The 25223-nt window shown below is 32.9% G+C and overlaps 2 protein-coding genes across 2 annotated transcripts; both read right to left on the reverse strand.

Moving 5' to 3' along the window:
- Positions 1-4124: 4124 nt before the first annotated feature.
- LOC147402063 (Peroxisomal membrane 22 kDa (Mpv17/PMP22) family protein) lies at positions 4125-10144 on the reverse strand. Its single transcript, XM_086443573.1, has 7 exons — positions 9892-10144; positions 9648-9746; positions 9324-9425; positions 8159-8234; positions 6302-6372; positions 6090-6175; positions 4125-4540 (listed from the first exon to the last, which is right to left on the reverse strand). Exons 1-7 carry the CDS (start codon positions 9961-9963, stop codon positions 4489-4491), a joined length of 558 nt encoding a protein of 185 aa, XP_086299699.1. The 5' UTR covers positions 9964-10144; the 3' UTR covers positions 4125-4488.
- A 2672-nt stretch (positions 10145-12816) lies between these two features.
- On the reverse strand, positions 12817-16375 carry LOC147402064 (cell number regulator 7-like). The gene is made up of 4 exons (XM_086441605.1): positions 16274-16375; positions 15679-15750; positions 14731-14940; positions 12817-13049 (listed from the first exon to the last, which is right to left on the reverse strand). The coding sequence occupies exons 1-4, from the start codon at positions 16344-16346 to the stop codon at positions 12979-12981; spliced, it is 426 nt and encodes a 141-aa protein (XP_086297731.1). The 5' UTR covers positions 16347-16375; the 3' UTR covers positions 12817-12978.
- Between the last annotated feature and the right edge of the window lie 8848 nt (positions 16376-25223).

A 25223-nucleotide genomic window follows, 5' to 3' on the forward strand; every position in this document is an offset into this window, starting at 1 on the left:
TATTAATTAAGAGAATTTTAAACAGATGGTTTTTGTAATTTAGAAAGCGAACCTAATTTTAGGAGTCGTGGGATTGTAATTTTATTATTTTTTGATGAAAATGACCCTAATAATAATATGGTCAAAAGTAAATGTTAGGGACACTTCAAGTCTTCCAAATTTTGGTATCAAACCACTTTAGCTTTTTTTAGGAATCCAAATTTTGGTGTGGAACCACTTCTACTCAGGCTTCTCTCATTATAATGGTAAAGGCTTGAAGGTGGCATGTGCACATGCAAGTATCAAAAGGACTTATTTGTAACTTAAAATATTGATTAAAGTGTTTAAGAACATTACATAGTAAAAAGGGATACTTTTGTATTTTCGAAAAATATGCAAAGTTATGTGGTTTGCAATTTTTTTTCCAAAATAACCTTTGATTATATTAAATTTTACTATAAAAAGAAGGTATTTATGACCACTCAAATTTTGATGTCAAGCTGCTTTTACTCCGTCTTCTCTCATTATAATTGTAAAGATTTTTTTATTAAGCGAAACATGAATGATTTTATTAAAATGAGACATACTTTTAAAATGTATAAATGTAAATTCGGTCCTTCAAACCAAACTTCTCACCTAACTCAATATCTTTTTCATATCTCGTTTATCTTGTGATCTTATTGTATTCGTCATGGCTCCACACATGTACCAAAGCACTTCTGAGTAATATGGTGTGGAACCACTTCTTGTAGGCCTTCTCTCATTATAATACTAAAGACTAGAAGGTGGCATGTCCAAACGCCCAAATATCAAAAGTCCTTATTTCTAATTTAAAATATTGATTAAAGTGTTTAACAACATTACATGGTAAAAAGGTGTATTTTTGTATTTTTGAAAACTAAGCAATGAGCTTATGTAGTTTGCAAATTTTTTTTTTTCAAAATGACTCTCGTTATATTAAATTTTACTATAAAAAGAAGACATTTATGATCTCAAATTTTTGTATAGAACCACTTCTACTCTACCTTCTCTCATTATAATAGTAAAGATTCTTTTATTGAAGTCGTGATTTTCTGATACCCCTTAACATGGCATAGATTAGAATCATAGATTTTTCTCGGGATACACAACTGTACATCCTAATAAATATGTGCAATTGTGTATCCCAATGAAAAGAATATATGATTCTAACGCATGCCACCTCCTGTGGAGTGTGTCACAGGGGGCGTCAGAAAATCATTATTTCTTTTATTAAGCTAAGATTGATGATTTTAGTAAAAATGAGACATACTTTTGAAATGTTTAACTGTAAATCGGTCCATCAAACCAAACTTCACACCTAACTCAATATATTTTTTTATGTCTCGTTTATCTTGTGATCTTATTGTATTTGTCGTCGTTCCACACATGCACCAAAACAAAGCACTTCTGAGTAACTTGGCATACTTCACATGATAAGGACTTTGAAAAACACTTACTGATAAAAGAAAATTGAACCATAGACTGGCACGTGCCACTATCACTCTGACCATGTGATGGTACGCATGTTTGGCACACTTTTGTTCTCAAATATTAAAATGTGCTTAAATACTACAACTATGGCTAAATCTGATCCTACATACGAACCGTTTTTAATAACCTATCAAGTTGACATATGCCCTCATCACAGCATCATAGATTATTTGCCTCGAGATACATAAGAAAAAGATTTATGATTCTACATATCTTGAGGCAAATGGCCTACTGTTCTGTGATGGGGCATCAGAAAATCATTATTCTTAAATTATATTAGGTATTTTGTACATAAATAAAATTTATTTATATTTAGCATAACAAATTGGATTTGATCCAATCTGATTCAGATCCAATTGTTATCAGATTGAATTTAAATTCCAATTTTGATTTGCAAGAGGAATTTATAACTGCACATGATACCCAGTATGAACAGTATTTCCTCTTGGCCACCTGCAAGGGCATACCCTCGCTTACCCCATGCGTGTGATGTGTGGACGTTGCACATGCCCAAGAGAGGGACCCATATGCCTTGGCTCCGGCCCTGGCTCTTTTGGTCCCCCTAGTTGGACGTAAGTTCGGATACCCCCCGTCATCAAACCAAAAAACAAAACCAAACCGTATAACTGGACAAAAAGAATGTTTTAGTGAAATTTTTATTTTTATTTTTAATCTTGGTAAGAAAATGTTAATGTTATTTACTTTATGATCATCCCTACCCAAAACTAAAAACTAAGTCATAATTTTAAAATTTTGATTCCTCAAATGTTGGTGATACTGATGATTTAGAGTGTTATGAAGAGCCACTAAGATTGGACACAGAAGATGACAAACAGGAATATCATTAAGAAGGACATGGTGGCAACGATTAAATACTACTTCCAGACAGGGAAATCTGTGAGAGAGATCAACGCCACAGCCTTAACTCTCATCTCCAAGATTGACAAACCAAGCTTGATAGAGGACTACAGGCCCAAAGCATGCTGCAATGTCATCTACAAATGCATCTCGAAGGTCTTAGCCAATAGGCGCAAAGACATCCTTAATGAGCTTGTCATCCCCTACAAATCAGCCTTTATCAAAGGAAGGTCCATCAGGAACATGCACAGGGACAGCGGCCCACCTAGATGTGCTGAGAAAATCGGTCTAAGGAAAGCATATGACTCAGTATCCTGGGAGGTGATCATTCATTGCCTGGAGAAGATGAAGTTCCCAAATAGCTTCATTGCTTGGATATGTCGCCAATGTATTCGGTGCCAATCAATGGGAGCCTTAAAGATTATTTTGCTGGGAGGAGAGGCATCAGGTAAGGAGACCCCCTTTCCCCCTACCTTTTTGTGTTGGTCATGGAGTTATTGTTAGCCAAGCTAATGGAGCTTACCAGTAAAGGCAAGCTGAAGCTGATGAACAAGTGTAAGCACCCCGAGTTCAACCATCTAATTTTCGCAGACGATATGATGATTTTTTTCAAAGGCATCAGCAGGGGCAGTCAAGGAAGCTTTGGCATGGTTTGGAATGGTCTCAGGCCTTGAGATAAATGTCAATAAGAGCAGTATTTATTGTGCAGGGATTAAAGACAATGACAAAAGGACAATTATCCAACTTCTGCAGATCAAAGAAGAAAGCCTATTTCTTGGATGCGAATACTCTTACAGCTTATGGCAAAGCCTTCTTAGAAAATGTAACATAAGGCAGACTAATAGGGACTGGAATGCTGAAATAGATTGGTTGAGCAACATCATGAAAGTAAAAAAAAAAAAAAATCTTAGCTCACAATCAAGAAATTGGCATACAATGCATTCATCCACCACCTTTGGCTCAAGAGGTGCAGATATCTGTTCAAGAATAGCTACATGCCCCAGAACCTTATTGAAAGCTTAATTGTGTGCGATGTGCAGCTGAAGATTGAAGGCATGGACCCAGCACTCAAGACAATGCTTTTAATAAATGTTTCATGTCCTCTTGGTGCCTGAACCCAAGATTCAAGCTTAGAAGGCCTATAAGATGTAAGTGGTAGCCTACTCCTGCATGCTTCCATGTGCTCAACACGGATGGGTCCCTTGGGGCGAGGCAGGAGGAGAAGGTGGAATCATCAAATACCACAATGGTAGAATAGTCAGTCTATGCCAAGAAGACGCAAGGGAGGTCTGTCCATGCCTATGAGCTTCACGCCATCTTGAAGGGTTTGACCATGGCAACCACCCTAAATATTACGTCCCTAAAGGTCTGAAATGACTCCAAAATTGCTATTGAGTGCATCAATGAAAAGAGCAAAGTTCCACGACAAGAAGAAAGACTGGTGAAAGCTATCAAGACAAGAGCAACTGATTTTCAAAGGATCGATTTCAGGTTTTGCTAGAGGGAAACCAACAAAACTGCAAACTTTTTAACCTATCATAGGACTTCTCTAGGTAGTTCCATCTTGGATCCTATGGATCTCCCTAGTAAGCTAAGGAATATTATTTTTAAGGATACCATTGGGCATGCCTATGACAGAGTGTAGTTTCTTTTCTTCTGATTGAGGGTCTGCCTAACCCCCCCCCCCCCCCCCCCCTCTCTCTCTCTCTCTCTCTCTCTCTCTCTCTCTCTCTCTCTCTCTAATCTTAAAAAATAAAAAATAAAAGAAGAAGAAGTCGACAAACAGGAGGATAACGTAATTATTATTTATATAAAGGACCGTTCTATTTGCACCCAACTTTATGCTTCATGCACCCACTTTCTTCTATACAACCCACTCCAAAATGTGTTTTAGGTGGGTGCAATGAATCATCCGAGTCATGTCGATCTTTGTAGGTGCTGAGGGAAGATGAGATACCAGGTTTGAAAAAACCATGCACTCATGACCCCATCACCATTAATTACAAAACATAGAACATAGTAGATCTTTTAGGAAGAAAAAAAAGTATAACAAGTTTTAAGAAAATGGGGGAAAACCAAGCCAATAAAAAAGAAAAGAAAGACAAAGTAGCTGGTTGAAATGATCTTCTTTCCCCTTCCCTAAGCCTTTTTAAGGGTAACAGTTCGCGCTTTTAGATTCAGAAATATCGCCCTGAAATTTCAAGCAAAACAAGATAGAATCAGTAAAAATCGTTACATAAGCATGTATCATTCATGAAACATGGAATGGGACTGAGAAAATCAGTTTCTAATGTTCCAAAATTAGAGTAGCAGCCATGCATCCAAGTGGACAATCGACCAAAAATATAATATAATAGTTCATTAGCAAAAATTCCCCTTTTTTCATAGGCAAGAGGCAATTTTAATAGTTCGGGTTTCAAGTGAATAGTAATGTAGCTTGTTTTAGATTACAAGGAGACTGAGATTGAATAAGAAAACTAGGGTGGTTTCATGGTTTGCGAGGACTGAAGATTTAGTAAGAAATACAGGGTTGTAATTTCTCTCAAGCGTTGTAAATTGCTCTTATCTCATCTGTCTACGCAGGCATCACTAAACCATGTACATCTCTCTGTTTTTGCTGTGGGTGGGTGTGAGTTTGTTCTTCTATTTTTTATTGCCTTTGTGAGAAGGTCAAGAATTTTATTTAAGATGAGAAATATTGTACACATAAAGAGGAGGTTGAGAAGACCTGCACCCATCTACCAAACAAACAAGCAAAAACCTGTTAAATTGCAATTTATAATTGGAAATGAGGATAAGAACGAAACTAAACACTCAACTGAACCCTTTGTTTTATGATGCCCATTGAAATACTATATTTTTTATTGGATATGATGATGCCATGAGATTCTCTCTCCTCCCCTACAAAGATCTTCCTATTACTTTCCTTCCAAGTACCCCAAAAATTGTGAAGTGGAAGAAGTTTCCAAAGGCTCACATTTCTCTCCTTCCAAATTCCAAATGCCTCCTTTTTTTGACACATTATTTCATGACCGACTAATCTTTTCTATGATGTATAAAATTACATTCCTAACTGAAGAGGGACCTATTGTGGTTTAACTGTTTGGAAACCACTTAGTGATCTCTACTAAAGATGTCATCAAGAAAAATTTAGTCAACCTTTCTTCGATGTAGATAATTAAATTCCTAATTGAACATGGCATGTAGAGAAGAGCAGAAGTCAAAGTATCCCCACCAATTCCAGAAGCAGAACAGATGGAAATTCTATTCAAAATCACTTCTTCACCCCACATTTGTAATTCTGGGCAATTTTTATAAGCCTTCATCTTTGAAATTAAACGGGGAAATTGTTTGGAAAAATCTAACCTAAAGATGGAAATCTTACTAGAAACTGAATCATTTAAGAATTGGAATGTGCAATTCTGTTCCTTTCAATTAACCATTTGTGTTTTTAAACCATTTGGGTTTCAGGTAATTTTTTGGAACCCACTTAGTGATGCTCTTTATTAAAGGTTGCGTATTATGCAAAAAATTATCATTGTGTGTTGTCGGTTTTAACCAAAGTTAGATATTTTAGACATTCTTCCCCACTTCAAATTTGTTATCATTACTAGCACAGCCATCCACAGACATCTACCTCAAACATTTTCAAATATATTACGCATGCACATGTATTGGAAGGGATATGTAATTGAAAGATTCAAGAGAGATAAACAGAAGGAAGTGAGAGGTGTTTTTACCAGCATGAGGCAACAAAGCTGTGAAACACGACACGGAACTGCGGTGGCATATATTGGTAGTTCACCCAGCCAACCATAGGCCAAAACTGCAATTACACCACATTAGTTTAAGTATGTCTACCATTCAGTTATTTTTTATCTGATTTTTTTTTGTTGACAAATTGCATTAATTTCTTTTCAGTATATAATAAAGATGGTTCACCATTTCATACCTTCCATGCTGTCAATTGAATAGAAGGGTAGTCCTTTCTGACTTTATTCCTGACTAAACTCCATGGTCTTCCTACATGACCAAACAATATTGGCATTGATAGGCTATACTTCATTAACTTGTGACAGTTAATGTGTAAATGTTGTTTGTTTGTATTTGTATATGTGTGTGTATCATTGTGCATGCACAGTGTAGACAATTGAAAGGCAGTCCTATTGAACTTTATTCCCAATTAAATGACCTTTCTACATGACCAAATTTTATTAATATTAAGAAGCACAACTTGCAACCGAAAGAGTATTATATACATAAAACAGTCCTGGTTCCATTTCTCCGGTCTGCCCCAAATCTTCTAGATATAAAATACAGCTTCAGCCATAGAATATTACAATCAGTCCTCCATATAGTTGTTACAAGCACATAAATCATCTCAGTAACTAATTACAAGATGTTGAATGCCAAAAAAAAACATGTAAAATGGCTGATACATATTTCCTTTTTTGTTTTGTTTTGTTTTTTTGTGTGTGTGTGTGGGTGGGGGGAATAAAGAGCTGTGGTTGTAATTAGAAACAACACATATGTGAAAAGAATGGCTGATACCAACTGAGAGCACAGACACATTCTCTATTTTTTATGAGAAAAATTACAGCCACAGTAACAACTGAAGCAAAAGAGAGAAATTATTAACAGAAGATTTCTCTTGTCATTAAGAAGGGCAATGATTCAAATAGAAGCTGAGTTTTGCAAATTTTAGTTTGAAAGAGTAAAAGTGTATCCTGGTTCCTTCAAGATGAAACCAATGCCTGAATTTAAGGCCTTGTTGGAATTAGAACTAGGGATTGCAGATGACACTGACAAGTGAGAGATACACAGGAAATGAGATTCAGAGATAAGGATTGTGTTGATGCAAGCAGTGAAATAAAAAATTGAATAGTGCTGTTAAATAGAAACCTAAACCTATTGAACTAATTGAATTTATTATTAAACTAGAAAAAGTGAGAAAGAGTAAAGATGAAATGATCAGATAAAATGTTCAGTAGGTAAAGAAACCAAATGTAAGAAAAGAGAACCAAGTCAACATAGAATTGGACATACTAAAAGACACAAGTTAGGATAAGCCCTCTGCCCTACATACATATAGCCAGGCAATTTGAGCAAATGATAGGAGTATAACAGTTGGACAGATGCCCAATCTATGGAAGACAAAAACCAAAAGAAAAATACTATTGTGTAAAATTACTGAAAAATATGGAAAAAATAAAAAATCCAAAAGAATCTTGCAAATAAACAGAGCTGGTCTCTGCCATGAAAACACATGCACCCATGCATGGACATTACCTTGCTAGAATAGATAAAAGTGTCGTGGATTATCACGTGAGTTGTCAATGATGTGGGACTATCTCAAACCCATAGAAAACTGAAATATAACAATTAATCATATAATGATCATTTTCAAAATATGTGTGCATAAGTGAGGCTTTTTTCCTCAATAAGGGATGGTGTATGCCTCAACAAAATAAGAGAGCTAAACTCTAAATTTGAAATATGTTGGAACTTGAAACTCCAAATGCTTTAACAATTAAAAAATGAAAATAGATGAAGCCCTGATAGCCAATTAAGGTAAATATTAAACAAACCATATAAAATTTTCATTGCAAAATGAGGAAACATTTGAGAAGCAAAGTTGAATAATTAAAAGAAAATTGTGAAAAAATAACATATGCTGGGAATTTTCTAAAATTGAAGCTAAGTGGTTTTACACAATTCATGAAGTCATCAATTTTAAGATGGGATTAAAGACGAAATTGTTTTATGATGGGTGTTCACCAGACATTCATAAAAGATTATAAGTACGTACCTTCAACTACCAAACCATAATACATCATGAAAAGCATGTTGTTCCAAGGGGAAGAGGTCAATTGTTCCAACAACACCTAAAAGAACAAAACTTCAGTTTTTCAAATATGTTCTTGCTATTAATAAATAGATAATACTATAAGAATTAAACACTGAGTTTCCATGTAAAAACCACAAGATATAAGATTAGTTTTCTGTTTTTTTTTTTTTTTCCTTTTCTATCGTATGGTAAGTTGGTATCACTTTAAAAAAACCAAAATTTGAAAACAGTCAGGCAGCAAAAATCCCAAGTTGGGTCAGCCGGTTACCCATACCAAACTGGCATCACACAAAACTGCATAAAAAATAAAAAATAAATAAAAATCACAAAGATATAAAAAAACAGAGTTTGGGTAAGAGTCTGCGCGCATTTAAAATATTTTTAGTAGGAAATCTCCTTTGATTGGTGTTTTGGAAAATTACACGTGGCTACTAACTTAGCTAGGCCACTCATCCACCAGTACAAATTGAGCCATCGACACATGCCAATGTCCCCCACAGTCTGCCGTAAATTGTGTTAATTCCCAAATAATCACAAATCCATACTATTAAGCGATTAACAACCCATTTAAAGTATAAAATATTCAAATTTTCATTTTAGCAAAATTTTCAGATTTGTCTTACACCTTGGTTTTGATAGTTTTCACTTGTTTTTCTTTTTTGTTGCAGTGCAACTGTGGGTGTTTGCAAAGCAAACACATCTCTCCAAGAAAAAAGATAGAGAAGAAAAATAAAATCTCCTTACTGGAGCACATAGAACGCATTTTTTTCCTTCATCTTCTTTTGAACGTTATAAGTCTAGTATGGACCGGCTGATCATACTGGGTCAACTTGGCCGATCAGTCCTGTTGAGGAGATTTGACAAATCCTATGCTAAGGCCAATATTTTATTAGAATGTTGAATAAGTCAATACAAACCCCAATTTGAATCAATCAATAAAACTTGGAATTGATCTTGTGTCCATATTGTTGTGATGCAGTGTACAACCAATAAATTGAGCACCCAATTATTTAAAATAGAAATTACTACAAATTGAGGTTCCAAATCAAGTGTAATTTTTCGAAAAGATAAACAACTATCATCGAGAAATTATAACTAAGAAAACATTAAAACTGATTGAAGTTACCTTCTTAGCAACAGTTTCATTGCCTTTCTTCCCCTTGAAAATGTAATCCATCAGTTTGTGAAGGAAGTGCCCAAACGGCCCCGCGTATGCAAATCCATAGAGCTGCAAAGATTTTTATTTTTATTTTTATATATATCAAAATAAACAGAAAACCCACAAAAATCATGATCAATAAATGATCTAATCATCTATGAACTTTTGAAACATGTGGATACCAAAAAATTCAACAATCTTTTAAGAACTAATACAATCAGCAAAAGAACAAACAAATAAATCAGATTAGAATAAACCCTAGAAATAGAAAACAGTTGAATTTCTATATACCATAATAAGAAGCAATCTTCTCAATTGAAGCTTTTTGATTCCAGAAATCTTTTGCGCTGTTGCATCACTACAACCAGCTAAAACTCCTGCTGTAATTGCCTAACAAAGCATCAACAAAAATAAAACTATATTAAGAGATCAAATCAAAAAAACATACCAGAAATTCTCAAAACAGACTCATATGTAAAACTTAACCAAGAATATAATTTATTTTTTTGTTGAAATTCTGAGCTTCCGAACCTACTTTTGTTCTGAGAGGGTGGAGCTGTAATTGTAACAGATAATTTCTCCAACTCTCTTTCACAATCTCAGCCATGGCGAAATCAAGCAGATCTCTCTCTCTCTCTTCTAAAACTGTGTCCTAGGGTTTGTGGGATTTGAAGGAAACATAAATGGAAAAAAAAAAATCAAAACGAAATTAAAACCAAACCAAACTCTGCCTCTGGATTCTGGAGCCCGGTCTACGGACTTTGACTTCCTCTCTCTCTTTCCGTTAGTCGTCTTTTCAAATATTTAAAAAGTGTGAGGAGTTGCTTTCACGGATGTTTCGCTAAAGAAATTATAACTATAATCAAAAGGAAAATTACATTAACGCTAAGCTTACAAATTTTCTCTCCACCAACCAATTTATTTATTTATTTTTATTACACGCGGCGTGATGCCATTGGTATACAGTTTGATACAGAAATTTCTTAACAGCGAATTTATACTTTGAAATTTCTGTAAGCTGTAAACGAAAAGAAAGGGTGATTGGGTTGGTGGAGAGGAAATTTCTGAACCGTTAGGAGTTTGGAATTTTAATTTTTTTCTAATAAAAGCACATGAAACTAGGGCTGTCAACGGATAGATATCCGATCGGATAGTGGTATATCCGAATTCGAATTCGAAATTTTTTAATACTATCCGAATTCGAATTCGAATCCGATCGGATAGCACTAACGAATATTCGAATTCGTATCCGAATAAATTATCGGATATCCGATATTATCCGATTCGAATATGAAATCTACAATTCGAAAATTATCCGAAAATATCCGAAATTTATCCGAAAAAAAAATAAATAAATAAAATCAAATGGGTTTTGAGAGAAAGTGAGAGAGATTTATATTAGAATTGAATGAAGAACACTTAAAATAAAGGCGTACAAGTAGTTTTCTAAAAAGGATGTTGAAGCATATCACTTTTTGAGTTCTTGAAAGTGCGTCTCGGTATCATTTTTGAATGAAAGAATACATGGACAAAATTCTTATTCTTCTTCTTTTGTTTAATCGATAATCCTTTCTTTATTTAATGAGTATAGTAACTCCATGTTAGTAGGATTTGAATTCAAGTCTCTAGTATATGATCACCAAAAGAATTTATCAACTAAACTAGTTGGCACTTGTGAGAGAAATTCTTCTTTCTAATTTTCACAAAATAGCAAAATGAAAAACTACATCGCCTGAATAATCTCAATATTGTCTGTGACTGAGACGAGATGAGAAACCAAGATTGAAAACCATGAATAAGAGAAAATAATGGCAGAACTACTGTAGGATGGTGATAACACTAGGCTTAATGCAAATGATATAATCGTTACGGAAAATTCCCTACAAACGACTGATCAAGATTTATAAAATACGAAGATTAAAATAAAGAAAACAAAGAACACAAGATATTTACGTGGTTCGACAAAATTGCTCAAGTCCATGGGCAGTGATGATAGTCCTTTATTTATGAAAATCACAAAAATACAACACTTTATAGGGTTTCTGAACTTGAAACCCCCCCAGAAGTTGTACAAACACCCAAAAATGTCAATCCTGATCCAAACCCCTATGGTGGACCCACACACCCGACTACAAGATACACCCAAAAAAAAAAACTCAAATTAGAGCTATAAACTAACAATAATGTCAGATATATTTTCTATAAAATTAAGTAAACCTATCCTAGGGCCAAATGATAGATCTGCTCAAAAGGTTCGACCTTAGGCCCATGAAATACTTAAGTTCTTTCTCCTACTTCAAGGTCGGATCGTGACATAGGTTCTTACTATAACCCTAATGTCATTTAAAGGCCTATATACGCCCATGAGTTTACTATTGCGCAGAGGTGTCATGTATTCAATTTGTGACACAAATCCAAGTACGCAGATTATTTGAATGGAACAGCCTATCCTAAAGGGAAGTTGTCATTGGACACCCATTCATATTGCAATGTGGGGGCAAAGTTCATCAAGGTGCACCTCAAGAGTAATTTGGTTGGAAATAGGAGGTCAATATATATATATATACCTAAACCTACCATAGAGGAGCACGGCACAACCGTGCTCAACCTTCGACTAGGGCTATTGTGGAGGCATATCTCGAGGTTCGATTGCATGTTTCTCAAGGTTGATGTCAAAATACTTCTCATTTTGAATGCACAAGAGGCATATATATAATTGATAAAGAAAAATTAAATTAGATATTTATCCAATATGAAAGTCTGAGTTGGGAAAGAAATATAATCAACCAAATTAGAAGGAAATATAATTATAAAAGTGATTTAACTTCATGAATCAAGGAAGTTGCCATATTATATGAATTATCTCTCTCTGAGCCCTTCGATTAATTTCTGGTTTTGGGTGCTTCATCAACAAATTTTGTATAAAATACTTTTTGTTTCCTTAACCATTAAATTTAGCTTAAAATTCAAAAAACACAGAAAATATGATCCAAAAAAATTGAAAATGAAAAAATACGAGACCAACTTGAGTATCATGTACATAACCATCAATTGGTGTCTACCTCCTTGATCAATGGCACAAAAAAATGAAATTTTCGTTGATAGCCTTATCTGTCTGATGGATTGATGATGATTGGATTTCTTTACCATAAATCATCCAGGGGATGGCCCCACTGAATCAGAAAGAGCTGTTAATAAAGAATCATGCACTATGTGAAAAAGGGGTAAATTCGACACCAAGGTCCGTCGAATTTAACCCTTTTTTTTCACATAGTGTTTAAAAGAGTTGCATCAAATTTACCCCTTTTTCACGTAGTGATGAACAATTTTGATCTAGTAATGGCTTCGAGGTATGATGAATATAATTGCCTTCAAGATAATATTTTTTCCCCTCAATTTATAGCAAGTTATGACAAATTTGTGCGAAGGATAAAATGAAGTCTGATTGTACACAGTGCAATCTACTACAATTTGGACTACTAGAGAAGATTCACTAAATTTAAAAAAACCCAAAAGTAGGGTCGAACATCTTATTCTACTGAAAACAACCCATAATGTTTTATGACGACTCATACAATAATGTTTGTGTAAACATCATGATTAGTAATTCCAGTGGACACAATCATCTGTACATGCTTGGAGGCATCGGTGGCATAGCATTTGGTGGCATGGAATTTGGTGGGCCAATCCAACCTGATTTTACATTCAATGTCAGTTTATTTGTAGTAAGATATAGAATATGAAGGATAACATGTACATAAAGAGTCTGACGTTGAAGCACAATGTGAAAAAAAACTCATATTTGACTTCCCAAGGCCATCAAATTTCATAAAATTTTGATAGATTAAGGCGTCGAATTTTTTATTGTAGAATGTTTATTTTCTACAGGCCAAAATCATCAAATTAATGGAGGATAGGAGAAATTCGACATCTCTAAGCCTTCGAATATGGGAAACATACAAAATTTCAATGATCATGGGCCTTCAAATATTGAGCCTTAGCCTGTCAAATTTTCCAGTTTCACGTTGTGATGCGGTCAGGCCGCTTCAAAATTTTGTAGGAATTGAACCCTCTTCGCAATATGACATGTGGCTTTTGTATTTAATTCACATCCCTAATGTTTCATCAATATTTGGGATACCTCCTTCAAGACACGGTGTAATCCAAGGAAGAGGGTTCCTTCAAAATTTTGAAGCGGGCTGCCCGCTTCAAAGTTTTATTGCTACATATAAGCCTCAAATGTCAAGTTTTGTGAATAAAATTTAGGATGATAATAATAATTATTATTGCACTAATTAGGAATTTAAAAATAGCACAGGCCTGTTACGAAATCATGCGATGAAATCATCTAATTTAAAATAGTTACAAAGTCCATAAAAAAACGTGATTTTGATAAGTAAATTATTTTTTAAAATGATTAAAGGCTATAGGGGTGAAATACTGATTTTTCCATAGCATAAATACACAGGAATAGGGGTATTTAAGATATTTTAATACAAAAGCACACCATTTAAAAAAAAAAAATTAAATATTTACCACAACAGTAAATTTATCATAAAATGCATTTAGATATATAAGAGTAGGCATTTGGTATAATTTTTTAAATAATAATACCAAATGCGCACACAATATTTTATATATGTGAACCGAAAAATTGTATATTAGCCACTAATTATACACATTATTTCTGAGCTATTGAAGAAAAATACTTTTTTATAATATGAAATCCAGTAAAAATAGTCAAATTTATTAACATTTTTTTTTCTTATTTTTAATGACAAAACTAAGTAATACTCAGCGTCCCATTGCATTCAACAAAAATGCTTCTGTGGAATCACTTTTATTAGAATCACGACTCCTACATCAATTGTTTGGTGACAATATTCAAGAAGTGCTTTTGAGAAGTTTAGCAGTAACATTGTTTTAAAACTCATTTTGCCGTCTCGTCCATGAACTAGACCGAGTTGTTCGAGTCGCCTCGTTCAACAATGACACAATGGATTGACTTTTTACAAACACATCATGTTTGACACAATGGATTGACTTTCTAGTTGGTGGACGATACCAAGATGAATCGGACAAGTTGTCTTGGTTTTGGACGAGATTTAAAACTATGAGCAGTAGTGCTTTGAGAAACCATGTGGCATTGGTGAAAAACCTATGCTACTTTTGGATAAAAAAAAAAGAGCAGCTTTTGCATTGTAGAGTGCATTTGATTGACCATTTTACCTCTTAAACAGCGAGTTGACCCTATTCTTAGATTTTGTATTTTAACAGTTGGAATGTAGTGTTTTTGTTTTTCAAGGATCACCAATAAAAAAGAAAATTAAAGAAAAAAAAAAAAACTATTGAATGAAGATATATAAATGCAAACCTTTAGAAGGGTCAAGGCCTCGGTTCTTGAGTTCAGCATGTTCTTGACATAGAGCACAAGCCTCACAACAACAGTGGACACAGCAATCGCAACAAGGGTCAGATGGTAAACCAAATTTAGCTCTCAGTTTTTCTCTGTATGTGCACGAGTAGAGCCAGTGACATTGGATCACAAAACACAACCCATACACAACAGCTCCGGCCACACACGCTGAACGCAACCCAAACAAGTCATAATTAAAACTATATAAATGAAATAAAAATTAGGCAGATTTACCAAAACATGCACAACTTTTCGTTTCTTTACCAAAACGGTACACTATTCAAAATATTTCCGAAAACGGTAATTTTACCGTTTTTGGAATTAACTTTTTTTTACCAAAACGGTAAAAACAGTAAAATGTATTTTTTTTACCGAAAATACCCTTTTTATTTTTTGACTGAAATTATGAAAATAAAATTGATTTCGGTAAAAAAAATTGTAAATACATATGATTGTTGGATTACCGAAAGAGAGTGAATCTTTTTAGTTGGATTTTCATTTTTTTAAGGTTAAAATTATAAATACATATGTGAAACAAAAAAAGGGTATTTTCGGTATAAAAAAAAATTGCATTTTACTGTTTTTACTGTTTTGGTAAAAAAAATTAATTCTGAAAATTGTAAATTTACCGTTTTCGGAATTATTTGCTATAGTGTACCATTTTGGTAAATAATTTCAAAAACTCTACCGTTTTGGTAAATTATTCTAAAAATTAAGTTGAAATCCATATATATATAGCTAGATTTCAATTTGACTGGTTAGCATGAGTTTATGTTTGGACTAATTATATAACATCAACTTAATCAGCAAAATAAGAAGAAGAAGAAGAAGAAGAAGAAGAAGACTAGTTTTCAATTGCTTATTTCTAAATATGTTACTTTGAATTTAAACAAATTGATCACTCACAAGTACTTCCTTCATCCAACATTTCCGCAATTTGGCCAAAGGTGATACATGGGAGAAAACATGTTATGCAACCTGCAAGACATGACCAACTCTTAGTTAACTTTCCAAAACACACACACACACACACAGATGTTCAATAGAGAATTTATGTTACCACACCTACTATTTTTTATAACACACCAAACTAAAGTTTATGTTGCCCCATCTCAATCATCTTTCCACATACCCTAGTGGATGTAGAAATATCTGTTAAATATGGTCAGAAAAAGATCTATGGTGTTAAATGATTGCACATAGATTTCCTATGTGTAACCCCTACAAATTAACAAGCCCATTTATCAGCACATGCAAGCTCATGATTACAAACGTATTGATGTAGCAATAATTCAGATTATTGGACCAAGTGGCTTTAGATAATTCGATGGAGTTGACTTTGGGTCGTACATGATTCACCCAAATTGTGGATCATCAATTGAATGGTCTGAATCGATGGTCATGTATGTGATCGTACAGATACTTTGATGTGAATTAAGGACATTGAAGTTATTCTCAAGCGGGAAAGAAGGGAAAAGGAGAAGGAATATGGAAGTCTTACATGTTCCAAGGTCTCCACAGCTGCAAAGGTTAGCAGTCCACTTCTGTTGTTGAGAGCGATTATCAATATTCATGACTTATGTTAAAAACAGAAAGTTTGCATGCAATTAAAGAGCCTAAGGTTCTATTTATATAGACATATATGCTCATCTACCCTACTTTAAATAAGGCCTCAGAGGCTTTGAAGTTTTCATAAGGAGGAATGATATGGTGTGGTACTCTTCAATGACATTCATGCTCACTTGGCAGATCAGTTGGTTGGCCCTATGGGTCAATCACTTATTGGACGGTTATTCATTTACATTTGATTTGGTTTTCATGTTATTTTAATGTGTGGTGCACCATACTGTCATTTCTTTTTTATCAGACAATATTTAATACATAGGAAGCTTTGATTGGAGTGGTTTAATATAGTCAAGCGTACAAGCTTCTTTGTTTTTATTTTAAATGAAAGGTCTTGTTAATGCGTGCCCTTATGGCCAGTCATAAAATTCTCTGATTTTTTTTTGTAATTTGTAAACTCCTTGGAAGTAGAGGTTAGCCGATTAATTTGACAAATTGATCCCTCAATTAATCATGAAATATGATAACATTTTTATCATTCCCCTATGAAATTGAGGCATTTTCAACATTCAACATCGAGCATCCAGAAAGCAATTAGGATTTAGAGAGAGCTCTGATTGGATTAGTTTAAGCTAGCTAAGCGTACAAGTTTCTTTTTTTACCTTTGCTTATGTTTTGGGCTTTCCAAATGAAAGTTAAAAAAAAAAGGCAACTATGATTCCAAAAGTATTAGTCCTGGGCATATTTTTTTAAATATTAACCAATAAGAGGGTAAATTACCGTTTCGTGAGTTGAAAATGAGTTATTTATGATTCTGGTTAAATGTTCATTTTAATTACCAAAACATGAATGATGACATTTACGTTAAAAAAATGAGAAAGATAATGAATTCGGTGATTTTAAAAGTTTAAAGTGACTATTTCCAATTAGTTACTTTAAACCTGTGAAATTGTCATCTTAAACCTGCGAAACAATCACTTTAAAAACCTCCGAATTCGTTATCGTTCAAGTTTTGGTAATTAAAATGAACAGTGAGCCAGAATCGTAAAATCATCAAAAGTTGATCACTTTTTCATAAATATTCCAAGATCATGTATACAACTGTTTTGATATTAATATTTTTATTTTATGAAAATAGATATTTGATGTAGTTAATTTAGTTTTTTTTTTAATCTAACCAACATGATCATTTATTTGGGCTAACAAGAAATGGAATCAGGGGTATCTTATGTTAAACTCTACCTAGTTTTTAATGAGTATTTTGAAGAAAATTATAAAATAATTTATCAAAACGGTAGAGTTTTTGAAATTATTTATCAAAACGGTACACTATAACAAATAATTCCGAAAACGGTAAATTTACCGTTTTCGGAATTAATTTTTTTTACCAAAACGGTAAAAAACAGTAAAATACATTTTTTTTTATACCGAAAATACCCTTTTTTTTGTTTCACATATGTATTTATAATTTTAACCTTAAACAAATGAAAATCCAACTAAAAAGATTCACTCTCTTTCGGTAATCCAACAATCATATGTATTTACAATTTTTTTTTATCGAAATCAATTTTATTTTCATAATTTCAGTCAAAAAATAAAAAGGGTATTTTCGGTATAAAAAAATTACATTTTACTTTTTTTACCGTTTTGGTAAAAAAAATTAATTCCAAAAATGGTAAAATTACTGTTTTCGAAAATATTTTGAATAGTGTACCGTTTTGATAAATAAATGAAAAGTTGTGTATGTTTTGATAAATCTGCCAAAATTATATCAAAATATTTATAATATGTAACTAAATTTAGAAAATTAAATACCCGCGAGAAAAAAACGAAAATGACATTTAATCGGATATGTGTTTGATAGATATTTTAAAGGAGAATCACTGATGATCGAAAATTGCTTTGGACATCGTGACGTATAGATATGCCAAGAGGTCTTGCCGTCTCATATTAATTACCTTTAACTATACATGAAATATACAATATTAATTTGTAATAATCTGAAACAAAATATTTTTTGTTGACGGATATAACATTGTGGATATTCCTTGACGTGTTGACCAAAATACTATAATGTCGTGACGGTCTAGATCTTCTTACCTAAAATGGCTGGAAGTTTGAGAGGATCTACGTGGCAAAGCAAATCGTTTTCACGTTCTAAACTCTTCGAATGGACTCATATTAATTTAGTCGAGTTGACTTCACTCAATTGAGTTTTGATATGACTCGATAGTTAAATGCAATAAACAAAAATTTATCAACTCAAAGAGTCGGCTGAGTCGACTTTGTACATGCTTGGGGTCATATTAGAACGGAGATGTTAGTTAGCAAGTCTGGGTTGAAATCATCTAATTTACATTACAGGAGCAGATCCTTTATAACCCATTTTTCTTGTGGGTGCTGTTTGGATTTTATTTTATAAATCTGATTTTTGATTAAATAAATTTTTTAAGAGATGTAAATAATTGATTATTTATGGAAAGTCATGTCCTTTGGATTGTCATGAATGAATATGCTTTTTGATTATTTATGAATGGACATACTCCTCGACTTTTCATGAAAAGACACCTTTTGTTCAAGTATTTTTATGAAGAGAGATTTAAGTGTCTCTTCAATCTTCATAAACAGGATTGACATTTGGGCCAAATCTGTCTAGTCTTTTGAGAATTTAACTTTGTGTTTTCTAGAATTCTAGAATTCAATTAGAGTTTTTCAACAAATTATAGAATATTTTAGTTTTCTCAAATTATCAAGTTGGAGAGTACATATTATTTTATTGGAGAATTCACAAAAAAAATTATCAAGATTGTTATTTGCAAATTCTCACAATGGCTTTGTTGTATCTTGAAGGCTATTTTGTCGGTTACGTGTGAAGACAAATAAAGTCTTAACAAAAGCGATATTTTTTTATCTCAAAATCCCAAAATTATAAGTTCTTTATTTTCTAAGACTATTTTTCCAACAACTGCTACCAATGATGCAACGTGGGCACATTATTAAGATAATTTCATCTGATCATTTAAATATAGGAGTTTAGAGACCTTCCATTTTCAACACTTGATTAGATCAAAGACAAAAAAGTCCTTTTGATTTTGATTTTTTAACCTAAATCTAATCTAAACTATGATCACAAGAGGACTGCATTGTTATTTTTCTTCAATGTGGTGTTTTGTGGACCGTATCATAGGAAAGAAGAGATACAAAGGATATGCTCCCCTAATTTACAGCATTAGAACCAACACACATTTCAAACAATTTTTTACAAATTGGGTACATGTAAAAGGTGGTTTTTGGTAAATACGTTATTTTAATGTATGAAATGTTGATTTTAGTGCTCGAAGGAACTCACAAGACCCACCCAATAATTTAATTTGTTAGACTTTGGAGAGCTTTGTAATTATGGGTAGTCACGTCCCTATGAATCCTCACATCCATTGATATTTTAAAATCTATTGAAGTTTAACATGTACAATGGAGCTTTTGGGGGGTTGTTTTTTAAATGCTCTTAATGGGTAGTAAAGGAGCATACATGGCACCTTTTAATGGCTGATTTTTAAGGGCTCAATTGGAGATGATCTAAGGAGCATTTATATCATTTTAAAAAATAAATATTTATCAAAACAATTAAAAATATGATTTTATAAATATTTTGGAATTTGTAATTTAAAGATCTCTTGCCCATGATTTGCTAAACAAACACAAATTCCACTTTTAGAAAACACGTAATTTACATTTGCCCATTTATTTTAATTGATCTTGTGAAATAAATGAAACAACGAAGAGAAGAAAAATCGCACATAAAACACAAGGATTTATGTGGTTCGGCAATGTGCTTATATCTATGGATCGAATCAAAATCTATTCACGCTATGTTCTTTCAAGTTTACAATACTAGAGATTTCTAGACAAAATGAAAATTCAAGAATCGAATCCTACATGACCGATCTCTTGTAACAAGGAAACACATAGCACATTGTTAGGTGATCAATCAGGTTTAATTGTATTTTAAAGTCAAGTTTGCCAGGTAAATAATATTCATCGTGCCATGAAACCATTTTGAAAATAACTTTATCTATTTCTAACATAATCATCTTTAGATTTTGGTATGGGTTTTGTCCACATTAACATGAACTTTATCTACTCAAAATCAAAGACATATTTTGCAAATCTGAGATGAAATATAATAGAAATAATAATATCATTTTGGTTTTCTCGATAACTCAAACAATGATTCCAACCTTATTAATCAAATTAAAAATCTGCAAAATAAGAGTTAGAAAAATTTTGTGGTGGACCCATGCCTCGACACACAATAAGAGTAGATGGAAATTTGACTGAAAAACCATATGTTAGGTGGGGATGGCCTCCAATTTAAGTAATGGTTTGAACTTCCAATTCTACACATCAACCAATCAGGAAGAATACCAAGTGGAGGATATCACTCCAACTTGATTTAGAAAATCATTTAAGCCATAAAATTGGAAACTTAACCAATTGCCAATCATCTTTACAATTTGACTCTAATTCCTTTTAAGCAACTAATTCAATCCCTTTTAAGAAATCAATATTTTAGTTGGACCACAAAATCCATTTTATTAGAAAATAATCTACTTTTATAAAAACGAGTGGAATTAAGTGATTTTGGAATGAAAGTGTCCTTGATTTTTCAAGTTAGAGACTAAAATAGCTTCTTTGGATATCATTTGGTGAGATGTGTTTTTGCTAAAATAGATTCTTTGGATATATTATATGTTTTGATCTTTTCTTATAATTTGAAAACATTATTGTAAATGGAATTTTAATCCTTACACAAATAAATAAGAATAATAATATCCACGTTGACAACAAATTTTACAGATCTACCTCAAGATTCGTGAAATAAGATCACAAATGATTTTGATTGATTTTAATAATAATGAGATACAGATCTCCGTGTTTTTCTCTGATTAACAGTCAAATACAAAAATAAAGTTGACGTGTATATCTTTTTTCTCTCCGAACTTCACGTGTGATTGGCTGAGAAGGTTGCTTTGATGATGACATTGTTTATGCTTGATCTTCTGTGGAGGTTTCTGTAGATTTTCTTATTTTTGAATTTCACACTTTGTCGACTGAGAATGATTTCTTGACTTACGAAAAAGGGCTTTAGGCTTTCCGAGTCTCTTGAAGATTTTTATTTTGTCTTTGGAAGAGGGCTTGAAAGTTTTTTTTCTAGAGGGAGAGCTTCTGTCTTCTGAGAGAAAGTGATTCAGATTCCCTCTAAATTACGAAGGCTTTAGTATTTATAGACTTAAATGAAATTTAACTTTTCAATTATGCATCAACTTGAAGGGCTTTGATTGGTTTGTCTAAAAGTCAAACTCGTCCAAATATGATTTCGAAGATTTTTTGGATTGTTGGTCGGCCAAACTCATTTATTTGGTTGTAGGCCCAACACTTTAAAATGTTGATCACTTATATTTATTTTGGACCATGGGTTTCATTTATGATAGTCCAAACCAAATCATATGGATCCGTCTCAATAAATGGCTCTTAATTAAAATATATAGGCCCTAAGTTGATTTGAGGGATTTTTCGATAATTTACAAAGTTGCAAGGCCTCTTTAAAATTTTTGATGCCTACAATCCAAAAATTATATAAGTTTTGAGTTCCGTCACATTCCCATAAATGTTGAAAGCACAAAGCACTTCTCTATTGTTAATGCTTACCAAACAATAATTAGAGTACAAAAAGCACTTTTGAGTGCTAATTACACACCAAATACTCCACGCCTGATGGACTTCCCTGAATTTTTTTGTAATCACGACCCTTATAGAAGCGATTTAGTAGGAGCACTTCCCAGGTTGGGCTGTTGGGGGCGTCAATGACATATCGTTTCATAGGAAAATGCATTTGTGAATCAAGAGGCTATTTAGCTCATATAATGTGTTTTAAATAAAGACCACTTCTCCTATGGAAGACAAAGAAAGTGGCCTAAAAAGCCATATTTGTTGTTAAAACATAAAATACTTGGGACATAGTGGATTGACTCTCTCTCAAACCTTTGATTAATTATCCCTTTGGGGGTGACGTAACTCATTAACAGATTTTGTACCACTTTAAATTAAGCTTGTTCTCTGTCTTTTACTTGATTTTTTTGTTTTTTTTTTTTTTGTTTTTGCTAAGATGGGGTTAGAGGGCACCTCCCTTTTATTAGAATCAATGCCTGCGAATATAATTACAAAATACATCTTGAAGTAAAATATTTGCAAGTTCTTGAAGAATGGCAGATTCATCCTCAATTACAAAGTAACCCTCATGACAAGCTCCAAGTCATGCGAAAAAAATCCACACCCCTATTTGTCACTCTCCAATGAAATTCGAATTTGCAATGAGACAGTATATTTTAATCAACAACATCTTAATTTTTCCCTTATCAATTAGCATTTATAAGATAATCTTAATAGTTCGGTTGATTGATAATTGGATGCTCAACCTTCCATAAGATACTATAGCTTAGGGTGTATAAATGAAATTATGGTTTTGTCATCAGGGGCAGTGGGGGCGATTGCCCCCATAAGAATTTTCAAAATCTACAAGTATACAAGAATTATTGCGATGGATAAGAAAATCCACTGTTATTACCCCCATAGAACTTTTTTTTCTCTATTAGTTGCCCCACAAAAACTTTTCCTCTATTGGTTGCCCCCACAAGTCTTTTTTTTTTGTTGCTCTTGATTGCCCCCACGAGAGCAAATCTTGGCTCCGACCCCTTTGTCATGATGGACTAATCTCGGATAAGAGCTTATATGTTGATTACTTAAAAAAAAAAAAAAAAAAAACGATTGTTAATAAAGAAATTTGACATCTTTGATCTAATATTGGTTTTATGGATCTGATCATTGCCTTTGTGTGGGGATTATTTTAACCACTTTTTTACCTTTTTTCTTTATCCCCTCAATTTTATTATCACTTTTCTAATTTTATTATACATCATCTTTTACCCCTTTTAACATATATATATATATATATTTCATCTTTTACTTCTTTAACCTCAAAACTCTTTAATAATATCCTTCCAACTCTATTTTTTTTTTCACTTTTATGCCTTTAAATCAAAATCAAGGATCCACTTTATTTCTTTTACACTTACCTCCTATAATTTTACTATATTTTCTCTTTTACCCCTTTAGTTTTAAATTTTTTGAATAATATCTCCAACTCAATTAGGTTTGACCTAAACATACTAATTTTGTGTCATTTTCGAGTCATAGTCGTGGGTCGTGTTAAAATTGCCACAACCTACTCCAACTTTTTTTTTTGGCTTTTACCCCCTCAACCTGAGAGTGGATGCCCATGCTATAGGCATGGGTGAACTCTAGTTTTTACATATAATTGGTTTGCCATCCACCAAACCTGCCCTTGCTTGTGCACTTGGCCATCACTAATATAAAAAAAAATCGTAGCTCTTCATGTATTCTACGTACATGCGATTTATGTGATTAAGAATTATAAAATTTGGAAAGTGGGGTTGATCATCTTATTACATCCAAATGATAATGTCTTCTGAGAATTCAACTCATACAGAATTTTTGTTTATGCATGGCTATTAATAATTACAATAGAAAAAAAAAAAACACTTGATTAAAAAAATTGCAAAATTTATTTTTAAGAATTATCCAAGGATAAACATTGCTATCAATCATTCCATCTGTCCATGGTCGGGGGCATCAGCGGAACAACATTTGGTGGCACGATGTTTGGTGGGCCAATCCAACCTGAGATTCTCATGCAATATCAGTTTAGTATTAACTATTAGCAATAAGATGAAAGACGGAAAAAAGTACAAAAATGCCTGAAATGTCACAAATTATACAAAATATTTCTAAGTTGTTGAAGAAATACATTTCATATGCTATAAAATTTAGTAAAATCATCAAGATATTAATTGCTTCTTTTAAATTATTTTATTTGTATAGATTTTTTAATGACAAAACTAAATAATGCTCGAACATTTCCCATTTCATTCCGAATATCCAGATATATCAACTAGGCTTTACACCAAGTGAATTGTGTCATCCCGAGCTGACTTAAAAATATCTTTCTTTCTTTTTTTATTTTCTATTCTTTAAGTATGAACAACAAACGATTCTCGACAAGTTTTCTTAAAGGCTCTTTTGAGAAGTTAGGCTTTCAATGGAAATGCTTCTGTAAAATCACTTTGATAAGAGGGGTTTTTAGTGATTCGGGCTCATAACTTCCACAAGTTAAAAGTTTATGCCTCATCCCTTCTGAATTGGGAGTTTACGTTCAAAAGTTGCCACATCAGCAACAAGTGTATTTTCTTATCTAAAATGCCCTTTACTCTGATCTGACATTAAACCTACTACTGTTGTCCTTTGTAAGTGCAACTATTACACTTTTTTAGAAATATAACATATTTATCTCACCTCACCGTTATTTTCACTGAAGTTTTTATCAGAATAGTTGAAGAAAATGGATAAGAAGATTCTAAATGCAGAAGAAAAAGATTCCAAATGGAAAAGAAGTTCTAGAAGAAGATTAAAAACATAGATTCAAAGAAGAAGAAGATATAATTGAAAAATGGGAAAGCGCTTTTGTAATGAAGTATATCACCTTTGTACTGTAACGTAGTTTATTTGTAACGCAACATATTATCTAATGATATTAGACTTTATAAAGGTTCCATGCGTATATCTTCGTTGCTTAAAATTGTGTAAAAATGGATGGACAACCAATATATCAATAGCTTAAAGGTGTAAAAATGAAGGTAAGAGCAAAATACCTATAACTAAAGTTTCATGGAGAAGGAAGATGCATATAAAAATGACGAAATAAGTTTCAATGAGAAGTTTTGTGTAAAACTATCCATAACATTTGCTACGTA

This window comes from Akebia trifoliata, chromosome 5 (genome assembly GCF_017979445.1).
Source record: "Akebia trifoliata isolate Shusen 1 chromosome 5, ASM1797944v1, whole genome shotgun sequence".
NCBI lineage: Eukaryota > Viridiplantae > Streptophyta > Magnoliopsida > Ranunculales > Lardizabalaceae > Akebia > Akebia trifoliata.

Bases quoted from the DNA above. Each gene is read 5' to 3' on its own strand.
- LOC147402063 (XM_086443573.1), bottom strand. From the start codon at position 9,963: ATGGCTGAGATTGTGAAAGAGAGTTGGAGAAATTATCTGTTACAATTA. The intron at 9,747-9,891 runs GTAGGTTCGGAA...ATGCTTTGTTAG, and splicing joins TCCACCCTCTCAGAACAAAA to GCAATTACAGCAGGAGTTTT. The intron at 6,176-6,301 runs GTATGAAATGGT...GTGTAATTGCAG, and splicing joins TTCAATTGACAGCATGGAAG to TTTTGGCCTATGGTTGGCTG.
- LOC147402064 (XM_086441605.1), bottom strand. From the start codon at position 16,346: ATGAATATTGATAATCGCTCTCAACAACAGAAGTGGACTGCTAACCTT. The intron at 15,751-16,273 runs GTAAGACTTCCA...CATGTCTTGCAG, and splicing joins CTGTGGAGACCTTGGAACAT to GTTGCATAACATGTTTTCTC. The intron at 14,941-15,678 runs GTGAGTGATCAA...GGTTGCGTTCAG, and splicing joins GTTGGATGAAGGAAGTACTT to CGTGTGTGGCCGGAGCTGTT.